Source organism: Prunus mume, linkage group LG1 (assembly GCF_029339155.1).
Source record: "Prunus mume cultivar Tortuosa linkage group LG1, ASM2933915v1, whole genome shotgun sequence".
Taxonomy (NCBI): domain Eukaryota; kingdom Viridiplantae; phylum Streptophyta; class Magnoliopsida; order Rosales; family Rosaceae; genus Prunus; species Prunus mume.
The window spans coordinates 27,511,935-27,523,973 of NC_142698.1; the positions used below are offsets into that span (position 1 = coordinate 27,511,935).

At 35.3% G+C, this 12,039-nt stretch overlaps 3 protein-coding genes across 3 annotated transcripts; 1 reads left to right on the forward strand and 2 right to left on the reverse strand.

Annotated features, from left to right (window-relative positions):
* The first annotated feature begins 516 nt into the window (after positions 1-516).
* On the forward strand, positions 517-2,359 carry LOC103325251 (zinc finger, C3HC4 type family protein). The gene is made up of 3 exons (XM_008227407.3): positions 517-676; positions 757-876; positions 2,103-2,359. Exons 1-3 carry the CDS (start codon positions 656-658, stop codon positions 2,217-2,219), a joined length of 258 nt encoding a protein of 85 aa, XP_008225629.2. The 5' UTR covers positions 517-655; the 3' UTR covers positions 2,220-2,359.
* A 533-nt stretch (positions 2,360-2,892) lies between these two features.
* Positions 2,893-3,566, reverse strand: LOC103325260 (uncharacterized). The gene has a single exon (XM_008227416.2). It carries the CDS (start codon positions 3,507-3,509, stop codon positions 3,099-3,101), a length of 411 nt encoding a protein of 136 aa, XP_008225638.2. The 5' UTR covers positions 3,510-3,566; the 3' UTR covers positions 2,893-3,098.
* A 4,731-nt stretch (positions 3,567-8,297) lies between these two features.
* PIP2;4 (plasma membrane intrinsic protein 2;4) lies at positions 8,298-10,213 on the reverse strand. Its single transcript, NM_001293256.1, is given in 4 exon segments — positions 8,298-8,796; positions 8,947-9,087; positions 9,263-9,558; positions 9,895-10,213. Coding segments are annotated over 4 exon segments (846 nt in total). The 5' UTR covers positions 10,190-10,213; the 3' UTR covers positions 8,298-8,682.
* Between the last annotated feature and the right edge of the window lie 1,826 nt (positions 10,214-12,039).

Below are 12,039 nucleotides of genomic sequence, written 5' to 3' on the forward strand. Positions count from 1 at the left end.
CTAGTTGAATCTTCTTTTATGGCGTACTACTACTCGGATTGTGAAACTTGAGAGGAGAAATTACAAATTAAAACGTGCTTAATATTGGAAGAGATTCCAAAATTAAATTCTTCATCTTCATTAATAAAAGAAATGTGCATGAGTACTAAGTGAATAAGCCAGTTTAGGAGTGGACGTCTCATTTTTTAGAATTGTCTTCAACACTATCGAGTGTCCAACAATACGATAATTGTAAGTTCTCAAATTTAATGAAAGACCAAAAAACACTTTAACCCTTGTAGTTTTTTATGATTTTCAATTTCGTTTCTATAATTTATATGAAGAGGGGGACGCAAACTTAGTGCAAAGGGATCAACTCAATACCCTGACGCCTAACTCACATATGGTGTCCTATAATTTAAGAACGTGTAATTATAGTTTACATTAGGTTGCAATCTTGGGCCTTCTTCATGTTCTCTATTACCCCTTCCTTAATGGGTTTCGTGCTATACTGGCCCTACCATTAGAGTGGATCCAATAGAGGATCAACCCAGCACAAGTTGGGTCCTCTTTCTAGCTGCGTCGCTGCGAGGCAAAGGCAAAAAGCAGCCATAGTTTTCCTCCATTTGCAGAAAATTTGAAGAAATCCAACAATCAGGATTCGATATTCAACGCCATGATTAGCATTCTTGCTCAGGTAAAATCAAGATTTTAGACATAAATGCTTCAGTTCCAATTTGATTCTTGCTTTTCTGTGAACAAATTTTGACAATGCAGGAGCGTCTTCTGGGCGCTGCACTCGGAAGCATATTCACCGGAATCGTTGTGTTTGAGCAACGCAGATGCATCTACAACTCCATTTCTGGCACCAAATCTAAATCCATCACCCAATCTCAGGTAATTCCCAAATTCTTATTCATATCTATGTAGAACTACGCCATTTTGTAGAGACAGAAACCCTAGCTTCAGTCTGTAAAGTCTTGATCTTGTTGATTTATAGGCTTACCCAATTGATCTAATAACCAGATAGTGAGGATATGGGAGGACCAGGATTGCTTAATCAGTATAGCTGGCTCATTTGTTGGGAAAAGTTTTATATTATTATTATTTTTTATACAATGTCAATTTTAATACAAGATCATGGCTTAATGTTACTGACCGTGGTGCTAAGCTATAAGCATGTATCAATGTGGAACTGAATTGGTGATGATCACAACGATTGTCGGCCATGAAGGGTATGAAAATGCAGTGGAACAATCATGGACTTTTCTGTGTTTGCTTTCTCCAGGAACTTATAGCTCAACAATGCAAACAATTAAGTTTGATAATTGAACAATAAAGCTGCTTGGTAGGGATGTTCACCACTTCTCTTAAGACATTTGATAGTTGAACAATAATAAAAAGAAAGAAACATCTTTTCAATAAAGGATGTGATAATTAGAAATGTGGCATGCCGTGCCGAATTGCAATTCTGTAGAGTATGCATAGAAAGCATTAGCATGGAGGGACTTGTGAGTATTGTGTGGTGACATAGGAGCAAAGAACAGAGGATGTGTCTAATCTAGTATATATTGCTAAAGGAAACATATTATTGCTTTCTTTATATTATTCCTGCTCACTATCATTGTTCATTGATAATTGTAGTAATAATTATTTGGAATTCGGGAATGGGGAAGGAAAAATGAAGTTAAAAAAAGTAGTTTAGTTTTGACTTAGATTTTCTCAGATGCTTAGGTAGTGGCTATTTAGCAGAAGTTTTCCATCCTCTATACACACACCTCGCCAGTAGTTAGGACAAAGCTCTTAGTTCATGAAAGTTGAAGAATATAGGAAGCCATTGAGTTTAGAATCTCTTTTGGTTAGAATATTTCCAGAGCAGGAACTTTTCAAGTAGGGTTGTGAACTCGGGATTTATGCGTTCTTGTTATGGACTTCTGTGCACTTTCCCTATTTGGCCTGTTTCTTGGATATTCTCCATTAAACTTATCATGTTGCATGGAACAGTGGACTTTACTGAACCTACCAATAAGCATGCATAGGATAGAATGAATGTTCTATGAAATATTGACGTCCTAGCTTGCAGTATGTAGATTCTAATGGTTTGAGCTTTCAAAATTCTGCAGATTAGAGAGCCAATATTTGGAAGCAAATCTCGTGCAGAGTTTGCGCATCTTTGGAACAAAGCTGTGGACCAGACATTTCGACCTGTGATTGAGTCTCTTAGTTCATCTGGATGGTAGTAGATACATTTGAATAGCTGCACTGCACCGTATGGAATTCTACTTTCGTGACATTTATACATGCTAAACCAAACTTGCCGACATTTGTATTTTTTATATCATATTTTGAGCAATCAGAAGGGAATGCACTTTGTCCATGATTTCAAAGGCATGATGACTATGACGGATTTTTGTGTGTTTGTTTTTTAGTTTTACAATATTGAACATGCTTGTCGGCTTCTTCATAATGCATATAACGTGGGACAACTCATGAATCATGATGTACCAAAAGTCAGAATCGAATATTGGTACCAGAATGGTTTTGGCTCAGATTGTCAAACACAGTCCCTGTAGTTCATTTTTTCAATTGCGACCATTGGAAGTTACTCCCATAACCTCCTCAGCGACTTTCCTGTCGCCTCAATTATTTTACTTTACCAGTAATTTACTGCCCTTAGTGATGATTACATTGGTAATTATTTGAATATCATGTTTACCTACTTGGTTTGATCGAAATAAGGAAAGGAATCGTGGAACTTAATAATAGGGGAATTAAGAATTTGGAATTCGATCAATTACTCTACGTAGAGTTTATTCAATTTCTTGTTTTGAGGGTATTGGATTACAAATTTTAAGGTGGGATTCAGATACTTGTGTGTTAGTCAACTTATGCGTTAGTAAAAACGTGAGGAAGTCAGAAATTGAAATAATTCATTTTCTTCTCAAACACAATTCTGATAAGTAAACATGTTGTACTCGTAAATACCATGCAACTAATCACTAATGAATTAGAGCCACACTACATAATCTGGTTTTAGTACAATGAAAGGAGGATCCATAGAGAGATGAAATTGGGTTCGAGGCTTTGGTCAAGCTGTGAAACCTCATGCAGTGAGATCATCATACATCAGGTTTAACAGTATTGGCTTTCCTCATATCTTCTCTACGTGAGACAAGTACATAGTAAACACCCATGGCCACAAAGGCTGCAAATGCTAAACCAAACACAATGCCAGCAATCCCACCAACTCCCAATCTGGTCCTTCCATTCTGGGATGCAGAAAATTTGCTCTCATGTGATTCAGTTGCTTGCACTTGGGCTGCTATAGGCATTAATGGTGAGCAATTGGACGCCTTACATGGGTCTTTGGCAATAGGGTTTTGGTTGGTTGGATGAAAAAATTTATAGGCTGATGGTGGAAAAGCCATTGGGTATTCTCTGGCTAAGCCATGGGGGGCTCTTTCTTCTGCAGCACTGGCAATGGAGAGAAGGGTCAGAGAAGAGAAGAAGACGACAGAGAGAGAAACCATGGAAGTAGTTTTTTTTCTCACTTCCTTGCTTATGTTGTTTTCTTCTCAACCTTGTGCTTCAGTCTGGCTTTTATAAGGTCCTAAACCAGTGGTTGTTGCTTGGACTAGAATTTTGCTGATGGAAAATAGGTCAAGAGGGAACAGAATGATGGTGATGTCCTCTATGCCATCCCTAATAAAGCAGTCTAAACTCCCAGAAATACCCTTATAAAGGCTAGTTTTGTTTCAGTTTTCTATGAATCATTATCTCTATTGAGAAGTTGCATGCCAGTCCTTGAGAGGGTTTTGAAAGGCAATTCCAATTTCTCCTCCTAGTCACCGCCCCATTTGGTTGGAAACTTGTGACCTATGCAGTGAAGTGGTCTGATTGTCTATTAAATTTTGTTTCACAAGCTTAATTTTTTTTAGTACAAGCAATTGAGGGAGGGGGTTTACACAAATATTCATTGAGTGTATGGGGGTTTCGAACCTCTGCATGGATGAAGGTGGAAGAGCTAAACCAACTGAGCTATATCCTACCTACTAGCGTCCTAATGTTCGCTACTTTTTTTTCTTTGAGAAAATTAACGTTCTGCTTCACCTTCTCTTAATCATGATTTCTCTACTTGAGTACCTTAAATAAGCAGACATGAGCCCTCCATATCCTTGATTGATAGGTTTTGATCACAAACACATGTACATAAACATACAAATCAAACTCATGGCCTCAACCACTTTTTTCCTTAACCCCCCCCCCCCCAAACAACAACAAAATCTCTTTAAAGTCTTCCTTAATTATCATCTTAGACCATCATTTAAAGTTGGGTTACAATACACCTCACAAGTACAATCAATGGCAACAAACCAGAAAAGCAAAATACTGAAGTGTAGAGTGTAAAAAGAGCAAAGTAATAGGAGGCTAACGAGGTAGCAAGCATGGGTTTTCTTAGCTTGGAGGAGCAGCATTCACATACATTGTTCATCATGTGTTGTAATTATACCTGTGTCACCGGCCAATTGAACATTATTGCATATATGGGTAAAACGCATGCCAAACTTCAAATATATTAGAATCATGATTTTCTGACTCAAAAATAAATATTAGAATCATGAACAGCCTTTAAAGCCTCTCTCTCTCTCTCTCTCTCTCTCTCTCTCTCTCTCTCTCTCTCTCTCTCATTGAAACTGATAGGCTCACTTAAGGCATGCACAAGATTCTTGCTTTGTGTTGATGGGTTTCACATGTTTTAGCAATGCATCTTCCAAATCACAAGAGTTGCTCATATATGATTAAATATACCTTTCTTTTGGCTACTTGAAGATGTTTCAGTGTGTCATTAATTTACATCTTCCCAAAGTTTAGTACATGGTACATGCAACAAGAAAGGTTGGCCATGGCAAATATTTTGTCTTTTTGATCCTTTTATTTCTTTGTGGGGGTAGAAGGTTGGCCAGACAATTGAGTAGTCCTCAAAAGAAGCCCATCGTCGAATCTGGATGGATGGGTCCTTAACATGTGTGTGATTTTGATTTGATCTATACTCAAGTTTTAAAAAAGTATCTCCAAGGGAGATGTCAAATATCAAACATCAAATTTAAATTTGATGGCTAATGTGGCAATTTGACATTTACACAGTTTTACACTCCACCCGATATATCAAATAAATAATTATTGTAACAGTCAAATTATTTAAGATAAAGAAGAAAAAAAATATAAAAAGGAAAATAATAAATGAAAATAACAATCAACTTTCTTTAAAAATAATAAAATATTCATTTGACATCTTGCTTTTGGGATGTCAAAAATAACATCTCAACCTCTAGCCTTCATTCCACATTAGCTTTGACATATCGGTTGGAGTAATGTGAGATGTTATTTATAGCCGTTAAATGTCTATGTGACACTTTTGACACATCGGTTGGAGATGCTCTAAGAAACTTCTTAATGACAAATTTTCTTCTTTGCCAAAAATCTTATTAGAAAAACAATCTTAAATCCTTTAAATAAAAAACTTAAAAAATTTGTTTTGAAAATATGTCGGGTGTGTTGAGTAATATAAATTTTAAATGTGGAGAGTAACTTGATTAAATTTAATGTGTGAACATAAGTCTGTTGTGATCCCAATTTTTAAACATATTCACCATCCAATATAAATCAATCTTGTATTTGTCACAAGTCTCTAACATATCAAAATCACTTCAACAATCGAATATGAGATCATTGGTCTGCAAGTCAAGGCTATTTTCTACTGGATTAGACCCCATTGGCCCATTCTTGGGCTTTCTTATCTTCATTAATAGTACAAATCCAATAGAAAAGCGTAAAGTTTTTCAGATATAGTTTTCGATTCATGTGTTGGTTTTTAAGAAATTTGTTGTTGCACTTCAATTTTATGCTATTGCTGGTTCCATGTCTGGTGCTAATATCTCCAGCTCCCATTAATCTGTACCCTGCATCCTCGCTGAGGAAGTTATAGCTAGCAATCTAACTTGTGAGATTTGCTTCGTTGAGCTGAATATGTGAAGTATGACCAAAAGAAGGCCCCCAAAAAGAATGAAAGCCCATCAGAATTCTGCTATATATAATAGCTTTTATTTTGGACAAGTCATCCTTAGAAATCGATATGACATGTCAATAAGAAAACGTACCGATATGTTATCGAAACATTGTGTTGTACAATATTAATACAAAATCCATCGTTTTACAAAAGACAAATGTCATGCACATAGAATCTTGTTATGTATATAACCACCAATTGTTTTGTTTGGGTGAAATTATATAGGAATCAATTTAGTGGAACACTTGTGTCAATGTATAAAACCATCTATACATATAATTACAAGCTATATATATCTGGAATTTGACCCAGCGCAAGTATAAATTTATAATCTCATCACTCCAGAAGAATCGTAGTGTACAAAAGTTGCAGAAAGGAATATTTTGTAATGCAGATAGAAGCTGAAGCTTCTAAATTCTTCCACCAAATACCAAAAAGAAAAAGTAGAAGCTGAGGAAAATAAAACCAAGAGAAATGTGGGCCTCTACTTTCTTTTATATATAAGACCAAGAAGGGATGCGTTTTCGCAACTTTCATAGCCTAGAAGTGGGCTCATGTGGGATCCACTTGTACTAAAGATGCGATCAACAACGTAGTCAGTAAATATCATCTAAATAACAACACTTTAAATATATTTGACCAAAAAAATCCAAATAAATATTTATGATTTTGATTATATTCGTTTTCATGACGAATAGTGTGCATTATTTGATAAGATTATATTCATAAATTAATTTACCAAATAGTATTTTAGTAAGATACTCTTATCATATTCTAAGTCATTCAAATAAAAAACCAAAAAATATTACACCCATCAAAAGAGGAGGAAGGACACTTCAATTCCAACCTTCGTCTTATTAATTGATTGTTATCTCACAACTAGAACGTAGTACTAAAATACTAGGTTAGTATTTAGCAATTCAATAAATATAAGAGCATGACGTATTTAGTAATTCAATAATGATATTTAGTTTTTGCTTTGTTCCGAAGAAATTACGAGTTCATATTTTATGAACCTTAAACGTTGAATTTAAAAATATAAAACATGATATATTTTAATATAAGCGATATAAGGAAAGGGGAGGAGAAATCGAATTTAAGACCTCAGATGCAGGTGTGACTGCTCTTAATCACTCTTACAAAATATAAAATATAATTAACTTATAAAGAATTATTTTATCCAATTGTAATCTTATGAATATAGAGTGACATGAGGAAGCCAAGCATCTCTCACATCACATGCACAAGTCCAACAACAAAACCCCATAAACAAAGCCAATATGTGCATCATCAAGCAGCCAAAAGCACACCTACTTATTATTCCTAGAAAACGACCAGAAAGCCATAAAATAGGGGAGAAGATAAGGTAGATTAGTCCCTAGAAAACCTAACATGATTAATATTCCATGAAATTTCCACCTTTTATAAAGCAGAGGCAAACCCAGCTCTATTGACCTGGCATTTATTTATTTATTTATTTATTTTATGTGTTGTCCCTTTAGCCTAACTACTGCCAAACAAAGATAATGAAATCAAATGTATCATCCATCTCATTTCCAGCTTCCAAGAACCACCACCACCACCACCACATAAAAAAAAGGCCCACATTTTTTTTATTGTTTTTGTGCATGTTTATCAACCACCTTTTTAATAATTGAAACGATAAGAATGCATAAACACATCCCTAGTTTTGATATTATGTTGCAATTAAATTAGGGCATACCCACAATCTTCCTACTACTTCACTTCTCTTGTACTTTCCTAATAGTTTTAGCATACAAGTGATATTGACTAAGGGGGCATCTGAATACAGGACTCGAGTGTAAGAATAACTGCTTTTAATCCATTTGGAATTACAAATCTCTTGCGTTAGACCTCCATCATTAATTCTTTATTATTCTTTGTAGTATTTTGATTTCATTGCACTTCAAATTTTACATTGATTAAAAATGATGAACAATGGACAAAATTTACAATTCGCTATGGGAAAGGCGGAATTAATCATAGCATGGGAACAAAAGAGCATAATTTAGCCAAACTTTTATTTATAAGCCCCATCCTTTAACTAAAGTTAAGTTAAAATGCATCTTTCAAATGTCTCAATCAAGACCCCATTTTCATCCCAAATTAATTAACTCCACCTAATCTTGATAATTAATGGGCAGAAAATTAACTATTGACTAATTAAATTAATTTGCAAGCAAAAACCCATGATGTGTGAAGCATCAATAGAAGGTGATTGAGACCAATGAACACAACCCATATTTCATTAGCTTTCTCTGCCATCATCATCAACATGCATACACCACTTAGAAAAGTAACAAAAGAAAAAAAGGGAATAAAAGATAAGGATACACAGAAGAAATGAAAATAGCACAAACATAATTGGAAAGCAAAAGTAAGAAAAGTAACAAAGAAGAGAGGGATACAAAATAACACTCTTTGCCCAAAGCCATGCTTATCTACAATTCCATGGCCCTCCACCAATTTCTTCCCTTTGAGCCCTTGAGAGAGACAAGAGGAGATTGCTGAAAGGAACCCCCCTCAGGACAGACTTGCATTCCTCCATTTTGTTAATTATTCTTTTTAGAAAAAGAGACCATCTCCACTTGAAAACCATGGGTGAAAATAATTAACTAAGCATTGCTCCTGAAAGATCCTAGAGCCTTAATGGCTCCTGCTCTCAGAATGTATTGGTGGTACAAGGCAGCAATGGCAGCTCCAATAAATGGTCCAAGCCAGAAGATCCACTGAAATATAAAACAAATTCAATTAATTTATAACATAACTAACCATTGCATGCATGTTTAATCATTTAAACCCCAAAAGAAAATTAATAACACAAATTCAATTTAATGTGAACATGGAGAGAGAGAGAGAGAGAGAGAGAGAGCACATACTTGGTCATCCCAAGCTTTGTCCTTGTTGTAGATCACAGCAGCTCCAAAACTTCTAGCAGGGTTGATACCAGTTCCAGTGATTGGGATGGTGGCCAGGTGAACAATGAAAACAGCAAATCCAATGGGAAGTGGTGCCAAGACCTTAATTTAAGAATATAAAAAAACATTTAGGGTTAACAAAATTTTGTGGAAGGGATGGAATCCGCAAGTTCAAATGACATAAACGAAAGTTAGTTGAAGAACAAAATAAGTCAAATTGAGTTATCAGGAGCTAATTAAAAATAGATAAGCATGGTTAATTAGGTGATGAGCTTACAGGGACATGGGAGTCTCTGGCGTTTCTCTTGGGGTCAGTGGCAGAGAAGACAGTGTAGACAAGAACAAAGGTACCAATGATCTCAGCTCCCAAGCCAGTGCCCTTGTTGTACCCAGCAGCCAACTCGTTGGCTCCACCGCCATACTCCTCGTAGTATGTCTTTTGGAAGGCCTTCACCAACCCAACACCGCAGATTGCACCCAAAGACTGGGCTATGATGTACAAAACTGCCCTCGGCAGTGAAACCTTGCGAGCCAAGAATAGTCCAAAGGTCACAGCTGGATTTATGTGTCCCCCTGCAATTGTCATATGAAAAATAATAATAATAAGACTCAAATTCTGTTTTCTTTCATTTTTCTCAGCACCCAAACGAAAAACTAGCTAACTTCGAGTGTGTTTGGGAGTACTTTTGAACAAAGTACTTTTTATTTAGTAGCGCTTTTATTAAAAACACGTTCAAATTCAAATTCTTCTAAAACTTGGGTTTTCTTTCAAGCACTTATATGCTTCTTCAAGAATTACTTTCAAGATCTTACTAATCAAGAAAGTGATTTCAAGTATTTTTGAAATGTTTTTTTTCAAAAGCACTTTTGTTTATTTCTGCCAAACTTCGTCAGAAAAGAAAAACGTACCAGAAATACCGGCGGTGCAGTAAACAAGGACAAAGATCATGCCACCAAAGGCCCAGGCGATGCCGAGAATGCCAACGCCGCCGCATTGGTCTCCACTGCTCTGGGACTTGTAGCCAATGACGGTCAAAACGGTGATGTAAAGGAACAGAAGGGTGGCAACGAACTCAGCAATAAGAGCTCTGTAGAAAGACCATTTGGTCAGCTCCTCAGCATCAAAGAAGGGGGTTGGAGGAGGGTCATGGTAGTCTTTGGCTGCAAACTCACCATGCTCAGCTCCCTCTACATCTTTAGCCATGGCTTCTTCTGTGACTAAAAATTAAATTAGCTATGTGCTTGTTGTGGCTTGTTGTGGCTTGTGAAGTTTGTGCTTTTGGAATGGGGCTTGATGTTGGGTTTGTGAGTGTGTAGGGGTATTTATGGGGGCACATAGAAAGTGTGTATTTTTTTATGTTATTGTTTAAGTATGATGATCAACATGATTATGTTATTTTATGCCGCCCATAATCCATTAGCTTCATTTCGCTTGCATGGGCCCCTCCTTGTCCTCCAACGGCTACTATAGTAAATGGCTTTACTTTTAATTTCTCAACTTTGTTCATCATTTTGGATGATCACTCCTCCATAATTTTGAGTTAAAGATCACTTAAACGCTAAGAAATGAGAAAAACTTACTTATAGCAAGACGTCATATAGCAGTATCTAAATTTAATCACGAACTACCGTACATTTTAACTTTCTTACATAACAGTGTACATGATTAACTTAAGATATCATCACAATAATTTACCATTAAATGAAATTTCATCACCAACTAAAAAGTCAGTTGTCAAGTCCAATATATAAAGTTGGAAATGTAGTTGGTACAATAATGAGTGTTAAACCGTCATCTAGACCCAAAAAGAAGCAGGCAACGGTCCAATGCATCACTCACATCTTACTTTTTGGTTGCTTTGGTATGTTGCCACTGCTTTTACATATAAAAGATATATGGTTCACTTCTTTCTATTCTACTTTCTACTACTTTCGTTTCGTGCATTCAATTTTTTTCAAACACAAAAGAAAAGAAGATAAGAAATGAATGCACAAATATTGTAAAACATTCAGTAATGATGGATGGATATTGTTAAAGAAATTGAATCGGGATGGATATTGTTTTGGATACAAGTCCCATATCGAAAACTTAACAAAATAGAAATTCTCATATAATAAATAATTTCACTCCTAATAACATCGGAGATCTTTTGTATAAAACCACAAACCTGCTAAACATATGGTTAAGTTAAGGGCAATATCGATATTACTAATAGTGTCTTAACATATATGATTATTAAAATGAAGATAATGCAACCCCAAATTGTGAGAAGACAAAAATAAAATAAAAAGAACCTGATAGAGTTGGAGAAATTGATAATTCTCACCTACAAAATACTATAAACAAGAAGCCTATCATTGGGAATTCAATAATCTAAGGAATAAGACCATTATCCCTAAAGTCTTAATTATTTAATTTAATCAATAATACTATATTTCTAAATGTATTGGCTGATGATGGTTTGCCAGAAGAACTTATCTGGATCCTACCTAAAATCAAATGGTGAGGTTATGGACCATTTGTCATCTCAATTATGAGACTCGTGGTTTTTCTTTACTATTAATAATTCTAATAACCAAAAGGCCAACAAAAAAAAATATAATTAGAACTATTGGTTTCAATATTTTACTTTTTCTGTTTTATGAAAGTCTAAGATGATAATGCATATAGGAAACTACGAATTATATGGCAATGGCATTGCTGTCATTGCCAAGCTGTTTTTACTCTTTTGACACGATATTTTAAACCACGGAATTGAATGTGGATGCAATCGTGTAAGGGCACGTACACAATGTGTTAATCAACTGATCTAATATATATTTGTACATTTCTAAATTGTTTCACAAAACCCATTTTAGAACTCTGGGCATGTTTACTTGCCATGAATCAGGTCCCTTAGTTAACACTATTCCAATTTTGAGGATATTCAATTACGGATTTTGAGATGAACATATATGAGGAAAGTAATTCAAGTAATTCTTTAAATTATGATGGAGATCTTGCATCCAAAACAAAAATTATGATGGAGATATGTTTTATTTATTTTTATTTTT

What these genes read in the sequence shown, in the direction of transcription:
- LOC103325260 (XM_008227416.2), bottom strand. Translation starts at nt 3,509, where the DNA reads ATGGTTTCTCTCTCTGTCGTCTTCTTCTCTTCTCTGACCCTTCTCTCC.
- LOC103325251 (XM_008227407.3), top strand. Translation starts at nt 656, where the DNA reads ATGATTAGCATTCTTGCTCAG. An exon ending in TGATTAGCATTCTTGCTCAG is followed by an intron (nt 677 to 756) that starts GTAAAATCAAGA and finishes TTGACAATGCAG; the next exon opens with GAGCGTCTTCTGGGCGCTGC. An exon ending in AATCCATCACCCAATCTCAG is followed by an intron (nt 877 to 2,102) that starts GTAATTCCCAAA and finishes AAAATTCTGCAG; the next exon opens with ATTAGAGAGCCAATATTTGG.